Source organism: Ranitomeya imitator, chromosome 1 (genome assembly GCF_032444005.1).
Source record: "Ranitomeya imitator isolate aRanImi1 chromosome 1, aRanImi1.pri, whole genome shotgun sequence".
Classification (NCBI taxonomy): Eukaryota; Metazoa; Chordata; class Amphibia; order Anura; family Dendrobatidae; genus Ranitomeya; species Ranitomeya imitator.
Window position 1 is genome coordinate 1,073,547,027 of NC_091282.1, and position 24,538 is coordinate 1,073,571,564.

At 46.7% G+C, this 24,538-nt stretch overlaps 1 protein-coding gene across 4 annotated transcripts in view; it reads left to right on the plus strand.

Moving 5' to 3' along the window:
• CLCN3 (chloride voltage-gated channel 3) overlaps positions 1–2,105 on the plus strand; it is a 155,171-nt gene extending 153,066 nt beyond the window's left edge. For all 4 annotated transcript variants that reach the window (XM_069744216.1, XM_069744214.1, XM_069744217.1 and 1 more), the window contains one exon: positions 219–2,105. In XM_069744216.1, coding sequence (XP_069600317.1) covers positions 219–309 — 91 coding nt within the window. In that variant the 3' untranslated portion in view covers positions 310–2,105. The remainder of the gene's footprint in view (positions 1–218) is intronic.
• Positions 2,106–24,538: the final 22,433 nt, after the last annotated feature.

Consider the following 24,538-nt stretch of genomic DNA (forward strand, 5'->3'; position numbering starts at 1 on the left):
GACACTGATCATCCTTTAATCAGCTTGTCATTCGGCAGTTCTTTACTGTTGAAAAAGCCTGACCCATTTTATCAGCAATGGTAATCGGTGGTGGTCTAATGTTGTCACTCATTGATCTGGACACTGTTGTATCTTCTCTTTCCTGTTTCTCAATGGTTAAGCTAGCTTTTCTTCAAATATTGTCTTTCCTTTAACTGAGCTTGTTTCCTTCTTCTCAGACGCCTCCTTGGCATTATCACAAAAAAAGATATACTCCGCCATATGGCCCAAATGGCAAACCACGACCCCGAGTTGATAATGTTCAACTGAAAACCATTTATGAAGAAGACGTAGAGGTGACTGAAGAGGAGGTCAGCTTACTGAAGGACTCTCTGCCCTGATGGAAGAGTTGTATGAAAAACTGGAAAAAAAATGTATAAAGGTTTTCCATTGTGCGACATTTTGCCTCCGATGATCAAATTTGAGGCACCATGTGGGCTGATCATGTATTGGGAATATGTTGCTGGTAGCGGGCAGTGTAATATCCTCCAGTGTAAGGAAGTGACAAGGGCATGTCTGTTACAGGAGCGTACAAGACTCCATTAGTTTATGCTTGTTGAGAACAGGGAATAACCCGGAATTGAGCCATCCGCCAAGCTTTGCTGCCCTATTTAATGCTGGGGATAGAAAGTGTGTGCCGTCAACTGATTACACTTCACTTTTTGAACATTCCAGGACAGATTTTATTTCTTCTCTCCTTCGTCTGACACTCCTCTGTTATATTCCACGAGGAGACCCTTAAAGCAGCCATGTCTCATATTGAGATATACTGCCATTGAATCCAAAAATGTGCCATATAGCGCTTAGCTTGGTACAGAACTGCTGACAAGTGCAGGGGCCGACATCTCTTCTGCTAGACGGCTTACAAAAGTGGATGTGTTTTATTTTATGCTCCGTTCCATGAGGTGAAGTGATTTATGCAATGTTCTTTTTGTTTGCTGGAAGCGTTTCATTCACTAATGTTTTGCAGTGTTAAGGCTATTGTTAGACAGACCCTGAAGTGGATAGAGCCACTTTGATGAGCTGTGAAGACTTTCTTTTTTTCTGTCGTGGAGCCTTTGCACGGTATGACGCTTTAGGAAAATCGTGGAATACTACCCAAATTTATTACCTTCTGTATACTGCAAGCACTGACAACTGTTTATACTGCTATACCTACAGTACCAGATGGTGGAAATGTTGATCTGTATGTATATTATGCTTGATGTTCAATCAGTCATGACAGTTTCAGGCAAACGGAGACAAGAAAAACTTGATACTTAATTGCACTAATTGCACATCTCAACTTTTGTGGTCCTTTGCCTTCCCTATGATGAGTCCTTGTTAAATCTGCTAGACACTGGACGCTAATTGTATTTGATATGTTTAATGTGAAAACAAATAGAAGTAATCATATATGATCAAAGTGACAAACATTTAGCCCCCCAAACCATAACATTTTTGAAAAAAACATTTCTATCCTATCGAATTAAAAAAAAATTCATTTTGATCAGTATGCATGAACCATATTTAAAGCACAGCAACACCAACCTCCTCACGGTAATGCTGAGGCCTAAAAGTGGTAAAATACCTCTAAATAAGCAATAACACACAATAGCCAAAACTAAAATGGTAATCCTAATTAAAGGGGAAACTAGAACTACTAACCAATAAAGATGGCTACTGCCACTTCACCCCAAGTTTGTGATTAGATACTCCATTATTAGGGAGCCAATTGTGCTCAATACCATCACAGGAACAGCCACATTGTGGGGTTTTGGCTTCAGCTGGTTTATTCCGCTGCTGTCTGGTAACATAAATATTGTAATAATCCTTGGAAAGTGCATTGTATTCTGATGAGTCTAAAGTTTCACGTTGTAAGAGGACCATCTGATTCTTCATAATGGGATCTCATGAGCAACAGAGTTGTTCCAAGGATTGTTATAAGGATGATGGCAGTAGCATGGATGCAGTTCTAGAGGAAGTTACTATTCGGGCATTCTGATTATATCATCTACATTACAAACCAACTGGAAGTGGAGTTGCTCTGTATTGTGGAAATCCAAATAAACTTATTGGGGAAACTATATCGTCTTGTTTGTTTTGTCTTTATGTTCACAATAGCCCTGATCAGTCAATGTGATGAGAACTAGATGAATCGTGACAATCTGTGGGTAACAACATAGCTGAAAAGAAATCCTGACAAAACGTTGAAGTATGTTATCACCAAGTCATTGCTTTTATTTTCTGCCATCAACTGGAAAAATTAGAATTTGGATATTTTTACTCTTTTGTCAGCATTTGTTTTTATCAATGAGGCCATACATGAGCAAAATCAATGCAATTGTTTCAAACTGTATAGCTATTGAACCGGAACTCCTAACCTCTGATGTACATGATATTTGTGGCTTTTTTTTTTTTTTGCTATTGTCCTCCCATTCCCAGTCAATTTAAGTTTTTCTGGATCAGCAAAACGCATGTTGTATACCAGCCTGACAGAGACCAAAAGATCTGTAGAGGGAAGCGTGCACAAGATAGGGTTACCCTACTTTAGGAGGTTAAAAAGTAACAAAGATATGGTGAGGCTCACCTAAGGGATAATGTGGTAACTCGAGATGAGCAATTCCAAATAGTAAAGTTTGGGGTTCATACCGGACACCTAGTCTACGGTGCTGAGCTCTGAACATGAACTTATCTTGTAAGTCTGTTGTAGTGTTCGAGTTCGGATGTCGAATAAAATTTGTTGAAAGGCTGCCGTGCAGCCAATCGATTAACTTTTTGGCTGGGGGACTTCCAGAGACATCACAGCCATGCCAAGTATTGACATGTCTGTGATTGGCTGGTGCACCATGTGACCCGGCCTGTATAAATGTTTGATCATGGGTTGCGCCGCCACTCTATTCTCAGCCTTGTGTGCCTTGCCCTAACAATTTGGTGCAGAGTACCCTAAGAGTGTAATAATGTGCTGGGCAATTTCTGTTCTCTACTGTGCACTTTTTGGTGTGCAAAAAAAATGAGAAGCGCATTAAATTGTGGATAATATGGCTGTGATGCTGCTGGTGTAGCTGCTGCAGGGAGACGACATGGTCATTCTGTGCCTACTAATAATAATAATCTTTTTTTTTTTAGTCAAATAAATTTTTATTAAGAATAACAAGATAAATGACATGTTACATTCTCATTTTCAATACAAAGCTTTTTTCTCCCCCTTCAAACATTCCCCTTCAATCCCACCACCCCCCAACCCCACCCAACAAAGCAGCTCACCTTGCTTAGCCCTTCCATCATTAGACCAATATACTATCTAATCCCTCGGCCAATAATATAAGCCACATTTAACATTACCATTAATTAGGAACCTTAATTAACTCTCCCTCTATAATACCCCTATCCCATAGCAATCCACGGAGACCACATTTTATTGAACATTTCGATTTTCCCTCTTTTTTTATAAAACCCCTTTTCTCCTTCGCCTCATTGGGGGACACAGACCATGGGTGTATGCTGCTGCCACCAGGAGGCTGACACTAAGTAATACAAAGAAAAAGTTAGCTCCTCCCCTGCAGTATACACCCTCCTGCTGGCTCCCAGCTAACCAGTTCTTGCTTAGTGTCCGTAGGAGGCACACGGACGGGTCTGCTATTCAGACCCAAAGAACTCTTTTTTTACCGTTTTTTACTTTTTACTACGGTCGAATGGGGCGACGGATTCTTTCATGTTCCGATCTCCTCGAACCATCAACAGGCGAGCACGGGAGTTTTACCTCTCCGTATCCTCTCCTGCGACGTGGGAAGCCACTGCCTGAGCTGATTTTAGGGGCGACGGGCCCCTTCAAGGGCACCGATCTCCCCCCTCCCTTATCAGATGAGCACTGGAGTTTCACCTTCAGTATCCTCTTCTGCAGCCAGGCCTATTGCCGGACATTCAGCCCTGTCCACCAGGTTTTACCCTCGGCTGTACAGAGGCACCTTCCAGCGTGGCGCCCGAGCAGCCCCCACTGCATCACCACTGAAAAAGCGGATGATGGAAGGAGGCAGACGGTTCCTCTCCACCCCTCTTCTGCAGGGATGGTGGATGGAGGCTCCCCAACCCTGCACTGTCCTATCTACCCGGGCACAGCTCCTACCTGCAGCATCTGCCACCCCCTCCATATTGGGGTAAGTGCTCCGTGAGATTTGGGTTTTTCCGGCGGTCAGAGGAGGGCTCCATAGCGACTGGGTCCCCACAGAGCTTCGCGGCACTTTTCCCCTCAGTCTGCGGGTGCGCGCCGGCCGAAGCCATAAATTTAGTCCCCGGCTTCGGCCCTGTTTAGGCCGCATCCCGGGAAGCCCCGCCCACCGCTTGCTCCCTTCTAGTGGCTCCGCCCCCCTATTCAGGCGCTTCTCGTTCCAGACGAGATCTCGGCGGCCATCTTCTTCCTCCTCCATTGCGGTCACTATTTCTTCTGGAGGGGGCTGCGGCCGGCGGTTTTTCAGCGCTGAAGTCAGCGCTATTCCAGATGGGGGACTCAGAATCTGAGTAAGGTGAATCGCCCCAATATCTCCCCCATCCCGGCAGCATTAAGGGACTAGCTTTCCCTGTTTTTTATATACTTAAGGCTGCAATCTCTGGTGCTCCTGCACACTACAGAATGTATAGTACAGTGTGCAGGCTTGCAAACAGAGAGCTGTGAGTTCCCAGCAATGAAGCTCTCATGACTCATTCCCTGGTGACTCATTCCCTGGTATTTAATACTCTGCCCGGTAGTCGCCGGGCCCATAGGTGCATCCCCAGCTTTCCATGCCTTTTTATTAAACCCAGGACCAGCATTCCCTGGTCTTAAGGGTCCCCTAGATTTAAAAGGGTCACATCCCCAGCATTCTCTGCTCTGCCAGAAGCCGGTCTCCTTTTCCTTAGTACTTAATCAGGCCAGTATGCCCTGGTCTTAAAGGCACAGGGCCAGTAGGCATTGGTCTTAAAGGCACATGACCAGCATCCCTGGTCTTAAAGGAGCATGACCAGCATTCTTGTTCTTAAAGGCACATTACCAGCTTTGCTGGTCTTTAAGGCACTTGTTCCAACATTCCTTTCATGACCAGTATTCCTGGTCTTAAAGGCACGTGACCAGCATGCCCTGGTCTTATACACTCGTGACCTGTATCCCCTGGTCTTAAAGACACGTGTCCAGTATACCCTGGTCTTAAAGGCACGTGACCAGTATTTCCTGGTCTTAAAGGCACATGACCAGTATGCCCTGGTCTTAAAGGCACGTGACCAGTATCCCCTGGTCTTAAACGCAATAACCAGTATGCCCTGGTCTTAAAGGCACATGACTAGTACGTCCTGGTTTTCAAGGCACATGACCAGTATGCCCTGGTCTTAAAGGCTCATGTCCAGTATGCCCTGGCTTTTAAAGGCACACGACCAGTATGCCCTGGTCTTTAAGGCACGTGACCATTATGCACTGGACTTAAAGGCTCAGGACCAGTACGCCCTGGTCTTAAACGCAAATGACCAGCATACCCTGGTTTTAAGGGCACATGACCATTATCTCCTGGATTTCAGCATGCTCTGCTTTTAAAGGCACATGAACAGTATGTCATCTTACAAAAGGCACAAGACCAGTATTCCCTGGTCTTAAAGGCTCATGGCCAGTAACCCCTAGCCTTAAAAGCGCATGACCAGTATTTACTGGTCTTAAGGGCACATCATCTATCCTAAGCTGGTCACCCTAACTGAGCTCTGGAGCACTCACATGCTCCCTCTCCTACAATGGGAGCCGTCGGCTAGCAGGGGCCGCAAGTATTCTAGAAAAACGTACAGGTTCTAGAAAATCTCCATCAACATTTGACGGTGATGCACTGGAAGACCTCTAAGTAGGATACCATACCTGGTCGGAATTTTATGGGCGACGGGTCCCTTAAAGGGCTTCGATTTCCCCCCACACCTTCAACAGACGAGCACACGGAGTGTCGCCTCCATGTATCTTCTTCTGTATCCAGGTCTATCGCCACAACCTGCCCTGTCCACTCGGAAACCTCAATTCTGGGGATGTGGCGTCCACATTTGTGGCGTCCCAACAAGGAGGTTTTCCCCCCTTTGTATCAGATGCAAGAAAGTGGACGATTCCTCTCCACTTCCCTGTTAAGAAGATGGTGGATCGAGGTTTTTCCTTATTTTCTTCTCTGCACGACGATGGCAGAGACCTGCTGGTTACAGTCCCGCATTCTGTCACTTGGCAGACTCGCTGGGCAGAATTTCTTGCGGTATTCCTACCAGTATCCTGGCCGGTGTATCATCAATTAAGATTCCACAGACGGTCGGATAGCAAATCTAGTTCGTTCCGTCTTGTGTTTTCGGGTTCAGCGCTCTACCCTTCCTTAGCCGCCACATGGGTTGCTTGACCAAAGGGAGAGAATGAAAGTCTCCGGGTCCCAGACCTTATCTACTTCGTTCCACAGTATAGCTGGCCAATCAAATCTTCTGAGCGGGAGACTAGCAAGGGATCGTATCTCTTCTTCAGGCTCAACCAGCAGTGGAAGCATTGGCCAGGACAGTCTAGATCTAAGGGATCTTGGTTCCAAAATGGAGGGAATGAAAAGTATCTCCATTCCTGGACCCCAAACTTCTAACAACCTTTGACAGGGCCCTTTCTTTTTTCGGATGGAGTTCCTCCGCTCAGCCACTACTTCAACAGAGAAACGTGGTTGTTTTCTGACATCCATCGTCATTCGGGATTCTTACCCTCACATACCTATTTCTCCTCTCTACTATAATCTCTTTGCCTTTCCATTCGCGAACAGTATTTTCACGACCTGGCCCTTCTGCCTGGCTACCACACCAGAGTGGTCGCAAGGGTCATGACGGTTGTCATGTTCTTCTTGCACCTTAGAAGCATGGTCGTCCTGCCCTATTTGGTCGACTTTGTAGCCGCTCTCCTAGGACTACGCTGAGTCGTCCATATCACTTGCAATTACCTCTCTATTGGGCTAGCAGCTAAACTTAGACAAGTTTTTTTTCCCTCATTCTCAGCCCAGCAGATCCTCTTTGAGGATGATCTTGCCCAAGAAAGATGGTTATTCTCTCTCGGGTCTAGGTCGTGGCCCTTCTACAGGGAGCTTGCGCACTCGATCTCTCATTCCCTCGGTTCTTTCAATTCGCTAGGAGGGTTCTGAGGGAAAGGACGTCTACGGAAGCAGTTTCCTTCGCTGCGCTCGTTTTCTGCAAGTCAATCAGGCTCTCAAAGGGTAGTCTCTGAGCTCCTTTCTCTTCCAGAGCCTTCTCCTGGCCCAAGGGCTATTGGGAGATACCATTGCCAGTTTTCTTCTCCCGATCATCTCTCTGTAGATCCGAACGGTACGGCTATTCCTTCAGCAGGCCCTCTGCCTTCTGGCGGGTCTTCAGTTGGATAATGCCTCGGCTGTGCCCCAAGTTAGCCATCTAGCAAGTACCCTCAGTCAAGCGCCATGGCTAAGGTACCTCGCACTCTCTGATGGGCCGAGTTCTATCTTCGGTGATCTCAACAGTACATTCCCTGGAGTAGAACACTGGGCGGCAGACATATTCAGCCGTCCGGGTTTTTCCTCAAGTGAGTGGGAACTTCACTCGGAAATCTTCCATCGGACCTGCCTTCACTGGAGTACTCCAGAGGTAGTTCGGATGGCGTCCAAGCTGAACGCCAATGTACTCCAGTTCATGGTTTGGCCTCGCGATCCAAGACCATTGCAGTGCATGATCTATTCTTCCATGGTACCAATTTCCATAACCCCTCTTCCACTACGTCTGAAACCTTTTCGGAAGCGGGTAGGGCCCCAGTGATCCCGGGAGACCCGCACTGACCATGTCAGGTTTTTTTCTCGCTTGCGGTACTAGTATTTTTCCGGCTTATTGTCTCAAGCTGGAAATATGGTCTTTCTTGCAGGCCTCAACCTGTAGTTCTTCCCTACCGCGTACCGTTAAATCCGTGGGACCTTAATGGTCCTGGGCATCTTACAGTGGACTCCTTTTCTGATCCGGATAGACTTTTCTATCAGGGAGGGTCTCTCCCCTTCTTTCTCTGCGTTCCTGTCCTCCTGATGAGTCTTCAGATCTCGACGCTCTGTTCTTTATCTTTTTTCCTTATTACCTTCAAGGCAAGGTTGCCCTCTAGCCATCCCCTTCCCTCGTTGCCAAGGGGTATTATATCTCCACTGTTGCAGGGGCATCGTCCTCTCATCTCCTTCGGCTCTAGTCCACAAAGCGGAATGGGTTCTCCATAATCTGGAAGAAGCGAGTGCTCCGAGTGGGTACGTATCGAGGACGACGTCCTTCCAAAGGTTGGACATTTTACTCGGGTTTTTCGATGGTAAGTAGGCTTCCTGACGGTCGCAGGAAGGGTTTAGCCGTTTTTTCTTCGGCCACGTTAGCCTGGTGGATTCTTTTCTCCATCCAGGAGTCCTTTCGCGCTAGATGCCAGCCTATCTCCCTGTCTGAGGGCTCTAGGCGCCAGACGTCGGCAAGCACGACCGCAGGCTTGCAAATTCCTCCAGGCCACATGCATTCTTGAAGCACTATAATTCACTCACTTCCACAGATGTGAGTCTGGGCAGGTGGACTTTGCAGGCCGCGGTGGCGCACTTGTAAGTAGCGGCTACACGGCCTGAAGTGATGTTGTCCCCACCCAGGGACTGCTTTGGGACGTCCCATGGTCTGTGTCCCCCAATGAGGCGAAGGAGAAATAGGGATTTTTGTGTACTCACCGTAAAATCCTTTTCTCCGAGCCATTCATTGGGGGACACAGCTCCCACCCTGTTATTGGCTTATGCTTTGTTTTTATCTTTTGATATGTTATACTCTTATATATAATGTGACATGCTTTACGCTTATATGTCGTTATTGATCTCCTACTGCTTTTGCACCGAACTGGTTAGCTGGGAGCCAGCAGGAGGGTGTATACTGCAGGGGAGGAGCTAACTTTTTCTTTGTATTACTTAGTGTCAGCCTCCTGGTGGCAGCAGCATACACCCATGGTCTGTGTCCCCCAATGAATGGCTCGGAGAAAAGGATTTTACGGTGAATACACAAAAATCCCTATTTCTAGTGTCAGGCCCTGCTTCACATACTGGAGGAACTCTCCTCTTGACGGCGGTTCTTCCCTAATCCAATTTCGAGCTATTACCTTCCTAGCCATGTATAACAATCTGGCAATAGCTATCTTTAGGTTGTTATCCACTCCAATCTCATCCACGCACCCCAGCAAGCACACCACCGGGTCCCTTGGCACCTTACATCCATACGCACCTTCCATACGACTCAAAACTACCATCCAAAAAGCAGCCAGTCTCGGACACGTCCACATCATATGGAGTATATCAGCATCTGCAGTTTTACACCTCGGGCATTCAGAATCATCACGCAAACCAGCCTTATATAGCACCATCGGTGACTTATAAACCCTATGTATCACATAGAGCTGTGACAGTCTATACGGTTCGCTCAGTGACAATCGTGGGACCCATTCTAGCACCGACTCCCAAGTCTCATTCTCCATTGGACCCAGATCCCTCTCCCACTTAGCTCTCGCCATTATTGGAAACCCCAATAGGAAAGTGTGCAACAGATCTTTATACAAAGTAGATATGACTCCCCCAGTAGTCCCTTCATTACACATATACTCCAGTACTATATCCCTCTGAATTCCAATACCTCCGTTTCTACTCTGAGCTCCAAAAGCATGCCTCATCCGCAAATACTGAAATTCCCCCACAGTCCAAAGACCAAATTCCGCCTGTAATTGGGAAAATGATTTCAATTCACCTCACTCAATTATTTGATACACGTATTGAATCCCTTTGACTTGCCATTCTGTCAGTACCCCCAGTGCCTCAAACTCCTGTAAGTTGCTGTTATGCCATAGCGGTGAGAATCTAGTCAAATCCGTGACCCCCCGTATATGTCTCAGCCTACCCCACAGCCTGCGTATCAACAGCACAGTCGGGTATAATTTCCCCAGAGCCCCCAGGGATCCATCCTCCAAACATTGTACTACTGGCCTTCTTTTTGTCACCACTTCCATCAGCCGCTGTACCGCCCCAGATGACCCTTCATGCGCCCAGCCTTTTAAATGCTGACTCTGGGCTGCAAGAAAATATATTACAGGGTTAGGCAATGCCAATCCCCCATCTTCCTTGGGTCGCTGAAGTGTCTCCAGTTTGATATGCGGATGCTGTCTCCCCCATATCAAATTCCTGAACAGAGAGTTAATCTGTCTAAATCTCCCGTGTGGTATCCAAACTGGCGCATTATGAAGAATATACAGTATTTTTGGCATCAAAATCATTTTAATAAGATTCACCCTACCTACCACAGATAAATGCAGTTTAAGCCAAGCATCCGCTTTCGCTTTAAGAACACCTAAGATTGGAGTCAGATTTCTATGTATATAGTCAGTAACAGGCATAGATACCCATATTCCAAGGTACTTAAATTGGCTAGTCACCTCCAGTCGCCCATCCTCCAGTGGCTCCCCACCATCATCATCATCCACCTAAAACAAGACAGACTTACTCCAGTTTATCCTAAGAGCCGACACCGATCCGAAACGCTCAATAATCCCAATGGCTCCCTCCAAGGACGTACCCGGGTCAGCCAGAAATAGCAGAATGTCATCCGCATACAATGCCACCCTTTCTTCAATCATCCCATATTTAAACCCAGTCACCTCATCAGACCGTCGGAAGCTTAGCAGCCAGTGGTTCCACAGCCAGAGCAAACAAAAGAGAGAGCGGACACCCCTGTCTCGTCCCTCTAGCCAGTTGTATGGTTCGTGATAACTCCCCATTTACCCTAACCCTAGCCATCGGCATCGAGTACATCAGTCGAATCCAGGATATGAACTGCGGTTCAAACCCCATACTCCGGAGCACCTGCCAGAGATACCGCCACTCCACACTATCGAATGCCTTATGGGCGTCTAAAGATGCAATAACTCTCTGGCCACAGTTGTCGGATCTGAGTTGCAAATTCATATACAGCCTTCGTAAGTTGATCGCAGTGGACCTATCAGGCATAAAGCCGGACTGGTCTGAATGCACCAGGCCGGAAATAACACTTGTCAACCTCATCGCCAACACCTTAGCCAGAAGTTTAATGTCTGTAGTAAGCAAGGAGATTGGCCGATATGAATCCGGCTGTGTCGGGTCCTTCCCCTCCTTAGGAATCACCACTATTATGGCCTCCCGCATAGATGCCGGTAGACGACCGCCACTCCTAGCCTCCTCCAGAAGTACCCTTAATTTAGGGATCAGCACTTCCCCAAAGTTTTTATAAATTTCAGCAGGAAATCCATCTACGCCAGGTGCCTTCCCATTAGCCATAGACTGCAGTGCCCGACCCAACTCTTCCTCCGTGATGGGAGCTTCCAAATCTTCTCTATCTATGTCACTCAGCCTTGGGAGCGCCAATTCCTCAAGGAACGCCACCGTGTCCTCCACCGACCCATCTACCTGAGAGGAATATAGGTCCGCATAAAAATCCGCAAAAATGTCCAAAATCTCTGAAGTCTCAGAGACAGCCACACCGCTCCCCGATACCAAAGAATGAACAAAGGAAGTGTTTCTCTGGGCAGAAGCCACCATCGATAGCAAATGACCCACAGATTCGCCCTCCTGGTAAAAAGCCAGATTCATGAATTCCCTCTTCCTTTCAGCCTTACCGAGCAATACCTCCTCCAACTGACTCTGAGCTGCCTTTAGCCTCCTCCCAGCTTCCGGAGTACCCGCTATTACCATCTCATCCTCGGCTATCCTCAGCCCATCAACCGCCAACCTCTCTGTCTCTCTTGATTTCCTCTTACACCTGCTAATATCCCTGAACAGCAGTCCCCTCAAGTACGCCTTCATGGCTTCCCACACAGTAAGAACATCTACACTTCCCTCGTTGATCTCAAAAAATTCCACCAACTCCTTTATCTTTTCCAAGTCCATACTGTGTAGCCAATTAGGGTGAATCTTCCACTCCTTCCTGCTCCCGATCCGTGTCCCCACCGGCCGAAATTAATAATAATAATCTTATATAGCGCCAACATATTCCGCAGGGCTTTACAGTTTAACAGTTTCAAACACAACAGTCATAAGTAACAACATTAGCAATACAATAATTACAATAAGACGACCCTGCTCGTGAGGGCTTACAATCTACAATGAGGAGGGGGAGATACAAAGTACAGGTGTGTATTTACAATGATGGTCCAGCCATCTTCAGGGGGTGGGGGATAGATGGAGATAGTGAATGGCCTACACACACACAAACATAACATGACTTTGATTACTGAATGTGATGGGCCGCTCTGAACAAATGTGTTTTGAGCGAGCGCCTAAAACTATGCAAATTGTTGATGGTCCTAATATCTTGGGGTAGAGCATTCCAGAGGATTGGCGCAGCGCGGGAGAAGTCTTGGAGTCAGGAGTGGGAGGTACGGATTAATGCAGAGGTTAGTCAAAAGTCATTTGCAGAGCGCAGCGGTCGGCTAGGCCGATAGACCGAAATGAGGGAGGAGATGTAAGGGGATGCCGCACTGTGGAGAGCTTTGTGGGTGAGAACAAGTACTTTGAATTGTATCCTGTAATGAATGGGCAGCCAGTGTAACGACTGGCGAAGAGCGGACGCGGTTGAGTAATGACTAGCCAGATGGACGACCTGGCTGCTGCATTAAGGATAGACTGGAGAGGGGAAAGTCGAGTAAGGGGGGAGGCCAATTAGTAGAGCATTACAGTAGTCCAGGCGGGAGTGGATCAGGGCGACTGAGGGTTTTTGTTTCCATGGTGAGAAAAGGGCGGATTCTAGAGATGTTCTTTAGGTGTAAGCGGCACGAGCGGGCAAGAGATTGTATATGGGAGGTGAATGTTATGATCCGGTGACCTTGGAGCAGCATGAGAACTTTCACTGGAGAAGGTGGTCACTATACTGACCGCAATCCTGAGCTTAACACCGCAACTAGAAGTAGCCGTGGAGTGTACCTAACAATCCTAGACACCTCGTCACAGCCGGAGGACTAAATACCCCTAAAAATGGAAATAGGAATACTATCTTGCCTCAGAGCAGATCCCCAAAGGTCAGACAGCCCCCCACAAATATTGGCGGTGAGTCGGAGAGGAAAAAACATACAGGCAGAAAAACAGGATTTAGCACAGGAGGCCACTCTAGCTAAAAAGGACAGGATAGGACAGAGTTCTGTGCGGTCAGTATTAAAACCCTTCAAAAATATCCACAGCAGAATATACAAAAACTTCCTACATCTAACTAAAGATGTAGGAGCGTATATCTGCAACTCCAGCGAATCCTACAATCAGAGCAGGAATACAAACAAAAACAAGCACACAGCAGTGTGCCACAGACACAAAAAACCAAACACTTATCTCTGCTGAATTTGGCAGCTAAGCAGAAGAAGCCAGAAAGTGATCCAACACTTCACAAGGAACATTGACAACTGGCAAGGGCTAATGAATCCTGCACACCTAAATATCCCAGTCAGAATTGTAATCAGCAGATACACCAGGAATGTGACTCAGGGACAACTGCATTCCCACCTACAACCACTGGAGGGAACCCAAGAGCAGAATTCACAACAGGTGAAGGAGAGATCGGAGTCAAACATAACACCCAGACAGCGCGCCTGCTGCCGGGGTGTTATTATGGTGTCACCCACGGAGAGGGAAATGTCAGATTTAGGGAGGTTAGTAGATGGCGGGAGCAGAAGAAGTTCAGTTTTGGAGAGGTTGAGTTTCAGATAGAGAGCAGACATGATGTTGGAAACTGCAGACAGTCAGTGGCGTTCTGTAGTACAGCGGGGGTAAGGTCAGGGGAGGATGTGTATAGTTGTGTGTCATCGGCAAAAAGATGGTACTGAAAGCCAAATCTGCTGATGGTCTGTCCAATTGGGGCCGTGTAGAGAGAGAAGAGAAGGGGGCCAAGGACTGAGCCCTGAGGTACCCCGACAGTGATAGGAAGAGGAGATGACGTGGAGCCAGAGAACAGAACACTGAAGGAGCGGTCAGAAAGATAGGAGGAGAACCAGGAGAGAGCAGTGTCCTTAATGCCAAATGACTGGAGCCTAGAGAGTAGAAGAGGGTGGTCAACAGTGTCGAAAGCTGCAGAAAGGTCAAGGAGAATGAGCAGAGAGTGGTCACAGTTACGTTTTGCTGTCAGAAGATCATTGGTCACTTTGATGAATGCAGTTTCTGTCGAATGTAGGGGGCGGAAACCAGACTGTGAAGGGTCTAGGAGGGAGTGAGTGGAGAGGTAACTGGTAAGGTGGGAGTATATCAGGCGCTCCAAGAGATTAGAGATGAAGGGGAGATTGGAGACTGGTCTGTAGTTATTTGTGCAGGATGGGTCGAGGGTGGGTTTCTTTAGTAATGGAGTAATGATAGTGTTTGAAGGAGGAGGGGAAAATGCCAGAGGAGAGGGAGAGATTAAAGATTATAGTTAGGTGAGTTGTGACGACTGGAGAGAGAGACTGGAGGAGATGTGAGGGAATGGGGTCGGTGGTGCATGTAGTCAGAAGAGGAGAGTAGCATAGAGACTTCTGTGATGGGATCGAATGTGGAGAGTGAGCCAGGGGAAATGCAGGGAGGGATGGGAGTCACTGAACTTGGTGATTGGGAGCGGATTTCCTGACCGATATTGTCTATTTTCTCTATAAAGTGGGAGGCCAGGTCATCAGCACAAATGTCTGTGATAGGGGCTTGTGCTTTTGGCCTGAGGAGGGAGTGAAAGGTGTCAATAAGTTTCTTGGGGTTGTTGCATAGTGAGGAGATCAGGGTGGTGAAGTTAGGTCTGTTTGGCGAGGTGAAGGGCAGAATTATAGGTCCTTAAGATAAATTTGAAGTGTATGAAGTCTTCTGGTGTGCGTGTTTTCCTCCATAAGCGTTCAGCACACCTAGAGCATCGCTGGAGAAATCGGGTTTGCGATGTGAGCCAGGGCTGTTTCACTCTGTGTTTGGAGGTTCTGAGAGTGAGGGGAGCTACTTGGTCAAGGGTGCTCCTAAGAGTGTCATTGAAGTGATGTACAGCCAGATCAGGACAGGAAAAAGAAGAGATTGGGGACAATGATGAGTGTAGGGAGTCTGAAGGTGTATGAGGGTTAATGGCATGTAGATTTCTGACTGAATGGTAGGTAGGAGGGTGCTGGGGTGAGCAAGGATTTGTGAGTGTGAAGGAGAGAATGTTGTGGTCAGAGAGGGGAAGCGGTGAGCTATCTAGGTAGGAGATTGAGCAGAGCCGGGCGAAAACCAGGTCCAGGGTGTTACCCTCTTTGTGTGTTTCAGAGGTTGAGAGCTGTGAGAGGCTGAGAACTTCTTAGTGATAGAAGCTGGGATGCAGATTCTAGGTGCTTAAATGAAACATCTTCCTCTGGTGCACGCAGGTGACAGGACATTCTGTGTAATTTCATAGACCCGAGTATTGCTGGATGAATGGTGAGGCCAAAACATGTTGTGGCAGTTCTTGATTGGATTGCTGAGAGTGCATCCAGTTTCTTCGCATTGTCTATCTGGTCCCCTGCTGAAAGTGCAGAGCTGGCACCTCACCCCCTTGCAAATCAACTAAGCAGCCTGAGTCACAATTCTTTCAGCAGTCACTTATGCTTTATGATTAATCCGGAGGTTGTGGTTTCGTGGTGTCTACCCCATAAATGAAACAGATGGAGTGCATTTATACCCAAGCACTTGTTCAGTGTGAGGATGACTAGATTGGAGGGCTAGTGCACACAGTCAGCGGACCACCATAGCTCTGATGACAAAACAGGTGCCGACTGCTGCGGCTTTCTGCAGTGTGCAGACTGGAAAGTTAGGGTGGGGGTGAGGAGTATGAAAGAAGATGATGCAGGGGATGATGAGGTCATAGGTCCCACAAGTAGTGAAGGCCATCTATGTGACTTTCATTTTGGAGGAAGAGGAGGTGGTCATGCTCTATAAAAAAGATGGAGCAGGGTGCCAAAGCACAGCGGGTGGCCCCTTAGCCAGTAGGTTTACTGCTACTGCCCACCAAATGGATGAACTGAGCACACCAAAGCCGGCTCAATGGGGCTCCTTGGGGTGGTATTTCTTCAGGCAATGTGCTGATGACGAGATGGGTTGTTTGCAAGCTGTGACATCAGAGCCTAAAGCGAGGCATAAGGCTATGTGCACATGTTCGGAATTTCTTGCAGAAATTTCCTGAGCAAAACCGGACATTTTCTGCAAGAAATCCGCATGCGTTTTTCCCGCGTTTTTGGTGCGTTTTTTTGTTTTGCGGATTTTTCCGGAGGTTCCCAATGCAGTAATATAGTGAGAAATCCGCAAAATGAATGAACATGCTGCATTTTTTTACCGTGATTTTTCCGCGAAAAAAACGTATTATGTGCACAAAAATTGCGGAATGCATTCTAAATGATGGGATGCAATAATGAATGCGTTTTTTTGCATTTTTATAGTGGAAAAAACGCGAAAAATCTGCAACGTGTACACACAGCCTTAATGTTCTGAACCTGAGCACCACATGCATGATGATGCATCCGAATTCAAAGCACGAGCTGCAGTAGAATACACACCTGATAAAACAAGAAATATGAGGCTCCTCCTGCTCCCTCGTCTGCTACCCTCTCAGCCTCTTCCTCCTAATCAACAGGGAAACCTGGCTCACCGCAAAGAGAATGTGCCAGCACCACCAAGCAGTGTCACAGAGCATCTCCACACTGCCATGGAAGTGTTTAGCTGTATATCCCCCAAGCACTGGAGAGAGATAAAGTACCCACCCATGTACTGAGTGACAGCATTTCAATATTCCTGGCCTTTGAAATGCTGCAATTCCAGCTGGTGGAGATGGACAGCTTTTAAAAAATTGATGGCGGTGGCTGTTCCACAGTACGTGCTTCCCAGCTGCCACTATTCTCCAGGTGAGCCATCCCTGCCCTACATACATGTGGACAAAATCAGGTGTGCACTGTGTAACAATCAGTGGCAAGTTTCACATTACCATTGATATGTGAACCAGTAAGCATGGGCAGGGATGTTATATCTCCCTAACTGCCCACTGGGTAAATGTAGTGGCAGCTAAGGCGGAAGGCAGAGGGTTGCTGGACATTTCTCTGTCCATGTTGCATCCTACTCTTCCTCCACTGCTTCCTCATACTGTTAGCGTAACACTTGCACCACCATCTTCAACACAGCCAGGGGTAAAAGACAGCAGGCTGTTCTGAAATTAATTTGGGGGTAAAATCCTACACCGCGAAGGAGGCGTGTACAGGGATTAAACAGACCAATGAGTGGTTGGTGCTGCAGAACCTCAAGCCTGGCATGGAGCAGCTAGTAGCAGCTCTGGGCCTAGCTGGTTTGACACATATTGCTTGCCTGGAGTACAGGTCCTTCTCAAAAAATTAGCATATAGTGTTAAATTTCATTATTTACCATAATGTAATGATTACAATTAAACTTTTATATATTATAGATTCATTATCCACCAACTGAAATTTGTCAGGTCTTTTATTGTTTTAATACTGATGATTTTGGCATACAACTCCTGATAACCCAAAAAACCTGTCTCAATAAATTAGCATATTTCACCCATCCAATCAAATAAAAGTGTTTTTTAATAACAAACAAAAAAACCAACAAATAATAATGTTCAGTTATGCACTCAATACTTGGTCGGGAATCCTTTGGCAGAAATGACTGCTTCAATGCGGCGTGGCATGGAGGCAATCAGCCTGTGACACTGCTGAGATGTTATGGAGGCCCAGGATGCTCCAATAGCGGCCTTAAGCTCATCCAGAGTGTTGGGTCTTGCGTCTCTCAACTTTCTCTTCACAATATCCCACAGATTCTCTATGGGGTTCAGGTCAGGAGAGTTGGCAGGCCAATTGAGCACAGTAATACCATGGTCAGTAAACCATTTACCATTGGTTTTGGCACTGTGAGCAGGTGCCAGGTCGTGCTGAAAAATGAAATCTTCATCTCCATAAAGCATTTCAGCCGATGGAAGCATGAAGTGCTCCAAAATCTCCTGATAGCTAGCTGCATTGACCCTGCCCTTGATGAAACACAGTGGACCAACACCAGCAGCTGACATGGCACCCCACACCATCACTGACTGTGGGTACTTGACACTGGACTTCAGGCATTTTGGCATTTCCTTCTCCCCAGTCTTCCTCCAGACTCTGGCACCTTGATTTCCGAATGACATGCAAAATTTGCTTTCATCAGAAAAAAGTACTTGGGACCACTTAGCAACAGTCCAGTGCTGCTTCTCTGTAGCCCAGGTCAGGCGCCTCTGCCGCTGTTTATGGTTCAAAAGTGGCTTTACCTGGGGAATGCGGCACCTGTAGCCCATTTCCTGCACACGCCTGTGCACGGTGGCTCTGGATGTTTCCACACCAGACTCAGTCCACTGCTTCCTCAGGTTCCCCAAGGTCTGGAATCGGTCCTTCTCCACAATCTTCCTCAGGGTCCGGTCTCCTCTTCTCGTTGTACAGCGTTTTCTGCCACATTGTTTCCTTCCAACAGACTTACCATTGAGGTGCCTTGATACAGCACTCTGGGAACAGCCTATTTGTTGAGAAATTTCTTTCTGGGTCTTACCCTCTTGCTTGAGGGTGTCAATGATGGCCTTCTTGACATCTGTCAGGTCGCTAGTCTTACCCATGATGGGGGTTTTGAGTAATGAACCAGGCAGGGAGTTTATAAAAGCCTCAGGTATCTTTTGCATGTGTTTAGAGTTAATTAGTTGATTCAGAAGATTAGGGTAATAGGTCGTTTAGAGAACCTTTTCTTGATATGCTAATTTATTGAGACAGGTTTTTTGGGTTATCAGGAGTTGTATGCCAAAATCATCAGTATTAAAACAATAAAAGACCTGACAAATTTCAGTTGGTGGATAATGAATCTATAATATATGAAAGTTTAATTGTAATCATTACATTATGGTAAATAATGAAATTTAACACTATATGCTACTTTTTTGAGAAGGACCTGTATGTGCTAAATTTGGTGGTGCAGAGTGTCCTTAAAAATGATCCTGATATATCAGAGCTCCTGGCGAAAGTGCGACTATCTGTGTGCACTTTCGGCTTTCTCACGATGCTGCTTGCCGGTCTGCACTGCATCGTCATTTCTGCCTCATATGCAATGTACCCACAAGGTGGAACTCCACCAAATATATGTTGGGGGAGACTGTGAGCAGCAGCAGTACGCACGGGTGGGTCGCTCTTCAGAACAACACCACTTCACCAACCAGTGGGCCTACATGCGGGATGTGTGTGCCGTGTTGCGCTGCTTCAAGTACTCCACAAACATGGCCAGTGCTGCTGACGCCATCATCAGCATTACTATCCTACTTCTACCCTCCATAATGGAATCCCGACCATTTTCCCCCACATTCCCCATTTTCAGCAACCACTGGAATAAAAGTTGTTACCAATTTTACCTTCTGAGTTTTTCCCAATTTTTGTCACCCATGAATTGTCCAACAAATTTATATACAGGCAATATATTTCCCAAAAACCCATGTCCTTCCTTTCCCATTCATAGATCCATGCAAATGTGCCTGAAATATTACCCTAAACATGGGTTTGATTTAAAAAAAAAAAAAAAAAAACACTCCTGGGCAACAATCTGTCCACAGTCCCCTGGTATTTGCAGCTGTCATGACTCGATCTTCTTTGAAGTCCTAATGTGATTTCTTCATTTTAGTGACAATTCGTAACCCCCCAAATAATTGACCCTAACTATAATTGCCTTAATAAATTGAGACCCTTAATTTCCCTCCTAAAACATTAATTTTTAAATTTGTATACCCCTGACCAAAATGAGCTTCAAGGGCCATGATTCCTTCCACCAAGTCATTTCCTCCTTGCGCATCAAATATGGAATTAAATTCTACAAAATAGTGCACATGGGGTTTTTTTGCCTTCCTCTGGATCAACATGTTAGGGCATGTTAGGTTAGGCTATGGGTTGAACTAGATGGACATATAGTCTTCCTTCAACCTTAATAACTATGTAAAATTGTGAACTAGTGCTATTTTTTGCATTAAGAGGACAACAAGTACACAGACAATTATTACACGAGTATTCCCTATATAAATCCATCCATGCTTCAAATACAAGGGCTAGCGGGGCAGTCTTAAAAAAAAAAAAAAACCACGTGGGTTTTCCATCACGATTGGTGTCCAGATGTTTGCAGAAGGAAGGCATCTTTTGCACTTGCAAGTGACCAACTTCTTGCAGTAAAGTGGAATGACCTAAAAGACATCTACATGCTGACCACTCTGTATACAGACACCACTGTGACGGTCAGAGATGGGGGCACCATTATAGACCGCAACAACCTGTGTAACCGACTACAATAAATTCATGGGAAGTGTAGACCTGTCAAACAACGTGCTTCAACCATATCTGGTGAAGCGGAAGACCAGGGCATGGCATAAAAATGAAGCAATCTACCTAATGCAGATTGCTTCCAACAATAGCTTTGTTCTGTACAAAAAGTATCTAGGAGCGCTTGCTTTTCGTACACTTTCAGAGTGACATTTTATTTACCCCATCTCTACCACTCCTACCCAAAACCCCCAAAAGATACCAGGTTTGTAAGAAGCACGATAGAAGAAGCGATTCCTGGTATTATTGATGACCTGTTATGGCTGGCAATCAGGCAACACAGCGTGCAGTAATCAGCGCACATACAGAGATCTGGCAATAACCAAAAACAATAGGACGAGCTCTGAGACGTGGAATCTCTGTAGACTGCAGTACCTGATCTATCCTCACACAACTATAAGCAGCAGTGGATTGCGCCTAACAACTACCTATGCAACTCGGCACTGCCTGAGGAGCTGACTAGCCTGAAGATAGAAATACAAGCCTGACTTACCTCAGAGAAATACCCCAAAGGAATAGGCAGCCCCCCACATATAATGACTGTTAGCAAGATGAAAAGACAAACGTAGGAATGAAATAGATTCAGCAAAGTGAGGCCCGATATTCTAGACAGAGCGAGGATAGCAAAGAGAACTATGCAGTCTACAAAAAACCCTAAAACGAAAACCACGCAAAGGGGCAAAAAGACCCACCGCGCCGAACTAACAGCACGGCGGTGCACCCCTCTGCTTCTCAGAACTTCCAGCAAAAGACAATAGCAAGCTGGACAGAAAAAAACAGAAAACAAACTAGAAGCACTTATCTAGCAGAGCAGCAGGCCCAAGGAAAGATGCAGTAGCTCAGATCCAACACTGGAACATTGACAAGGAGCAAGGAAGACAGACTCAGGTGGAGCTAAATAGCAAGGCAGCCAACGAGCTCACCAAAACACCTGAGGGAGGAAGCCCAGAGACTGCAATACCACTTGTGACCACAGAAGTGAACTCAGCCACAGAATTCACAACAGTACCCCCCCCTTGAGGAGGGGTCCCCGAACCCTCACCAGAACCCCCAGGCCGACCAGGATGAGCCACATGAAAGGCACGAACAAGATCTGGGGCATGGACATCAGAGGCAAAAACCCAGGAATTATCTTCCTGAGCATAACCCTTCCATTTGACCAGATACTGGAGTTTCCGTCTAGAGACACGAGAATCCAAAATCTTCTCCACAATATACTCCAATTCCCCCTCCACCAAAACAGGGGCAGGAGGCTCCACATATGGAACCATAGGTGCCACGTATCTCCTCAACAACGACCTATGGAATACATTATGTATGGAAAAGGAGTCTGGGAGGGTCAGACGAAAAGACACCGGATTGAGAATCTCAGAAATCCTATACGGACCAATAAAACGAGGTTTAAATTTAGGAGAGGAAACCTTCATAGGAATATGACGAGAAGATAACCAAACCAAATCCCCAACACGAAGTCGGGGTCCCACACGGCGTCTGCGATTAGCGAAAAGCTGAGCCTTCTCCTGGGACAAGGTCAAATTGTCCACTACCTGAGTCCAGATCTGCTGCAACCTGTCCACCACAGAATCCACACCAGGACAGTCCGAAGACTCAACCTGTCCTGAAGAGAAACGAGGATGGAACCCAGAATTGCAGAAAAATGGAGAGACCAAGGTAGCCGAGCTGGCCCGATTATTAAGGGCGAACTCAGCCAACGGCAAAAATGACACCCAATCATCCTGGTCAGCGGAAACAAAACATCTCAGATATGTTTCCAAGGTCTGATTGGTTCGTTCGGTCTGGCCATTAGTCTGAGGATGGAAGGCCGAGGAGAAAGATAGGTCAATGCCCATCCTACCACAAAAGGCTCGCCAGAACCTCGAGACAAACTGGGAACCTCTGTCAGAAACAATATTCTCAGGAATGCCATGTAAACGAACCACATGCTGGAAGAACAAAGGCACCAAATCAGAGGAGGAAGGCAATTTAACCAAGGGCACCAGATGGACCATTTTAGAAAAGCGATCACAGACCACCCAAATGACCGACTTTTTTTGAGAAACGGGAAGGTCAGAAATGAAATCCATCGAAATATGTGTCCAAGGCCTCTTCGGGACCGGCAAGGGCAAAAGCAACCCACTGGCACGTGAACAGCAGGGCTTAGCCCTAGCACAAATTCCACAGGACTGCACAAAAGCACGCACATCCCGTGACAGAGATGGCCACCAGAAGGATCTAGCAACCAACTCCCTGGTACCAAAGATTCCTGGATGACCGGCCAGCACCGAACAATGAAGTTCAGAGATAACTTTACTAGTCCACCTATCAGGGACGAACAGTTTCTCGGCCGGACAACGATCAGGTTTATTAGCCTGAAATTTCTGCAACACTCTCCGCAAATCAGGGGAGATGGCAGACACAATGGCTCCTTGTACTGTTATGGCTGGCAATCAGGCAACACAGCGTGCAGTAATCAGCGCACATACAGAGATCTGGCAATAACCAAAAACAATAGGACGAGCTCTGAGACGTGGAATCTCTGTAGACTGCAGTACCTGATCTATCCTCACACAACTATAAGCAGCAGTGGATTGCGCCTAACAACTACCTATGCAACTCGGCACTGCCTGAGGAGCTGACTAGCCTGAAGATAGAAATACAAGCCTGACTTACCTCAGAGAAATACCCCAAAGGAATAGGCAGCCCCCCACATATAATGACTGTTAGCAAGATGAAAAGACAAACGTAGGAATGAAATAGATTCAGCAAAGTGAGGCCCGATATTCTAGACAGAGCGAGGATAGCAAAGAGAACTATGCAGTCTACAAAAAACCCTAAAACGAAAACCACGCAAAGGGGCAAAAAGACCCACCGTGCCGAACTAACAGCACGGCGGTGCACCCCTCTGCTTCTCAGAACTTCCAGCAAAAGACAATAGCAAGCTGGACAGAAAAAAACAGAAAACAAACTAGAAGCACTTATCTAGCAGAGCAGCAGGCCCAAGGAAAGATGCAGTAGCTCAGATCCAACACTGGAACATTGACAAGGAGCAAGGAAGACAGACTCAGGTGGAGCTAAATAGCAAGGCAGCCAACGAGCTCACCAAAACACCTGAGGGAGGAAGCCCAGAGACTGCAATACCACTTGTGACCACAGAAGTGAACTCAGCCACAGAATTCACAACAATGACCCATGTGCCCATGACAACCAGGCCTGTGTATCTCCCCCGTTTTGAGACTTACCACACATCTTAAAATTATTAAATTTACATGAATGACACCAAGCTATATATTTTTTTTTTGTTTGGTGGGCCCCAGTTGAGAAGACCTTTATAACATACCAAACTATTATGCAGACAAATTCTTGTCCACATGCCCACACCTGTATACTCCAGTATGTGGAGCCCCAGAAAGGTTCTTGAAAATTCAGGTGACCTGACAATACAATCTAGGACTTGATCATCACATACCAAACTATTAGGCCATGTTCACACTATGCGGTTTTTACTGCGGAACCGCGGCGATTTTGCCGCTGCGGGTCCGCAGCTGTTTTCCATGCAGGGTACAGTACAATGTTACCCTATGGAAAACAGAAACCGCAGTGCACATGATGCGGAAAAACCCGAAAAAAAAACGCGCTGGATTGCTGCGGAAAAAAAGAAGGACCATGTCACTTCTTTGTGCAGAATCGCAGCGATTCTGCACCCATAGAAATGCATTGATCCGCTTACTTCCCGCATGGGGCTGTGCCCACCTTGCGGGAAGTAAGCGGATAATGTGCGGGTGGTACCCGGGGGGAGGAGAGGAGACTTAATGTGCGCATGGTACCCGGGGGGAGGAGAGGAGACTCTCCTCCAGGCCCCGGGAACCATATTTGTATTAAAAAAAAAAAAAGAATTAAAATAAAAAATCATGATATACTCACCTCTGAAGTCTCAGCGCTGCACGCGGCCGTCCGGTCTCAGGTTTGCTATGCGACCAGGACCTTCGGTGACGTCGCGGTCACATGACCGTGACGTCACCGAAGGTCCTGGTCGCACAGCATCTTTGGAACCGGACCGCCGCCTGCAGCGCCGAGGAGATCGAGACGTCAGAGGGTGAATATACCATGATTTTATTATTTTTAACATTACTATTGATGCTGCATATTGCTGCA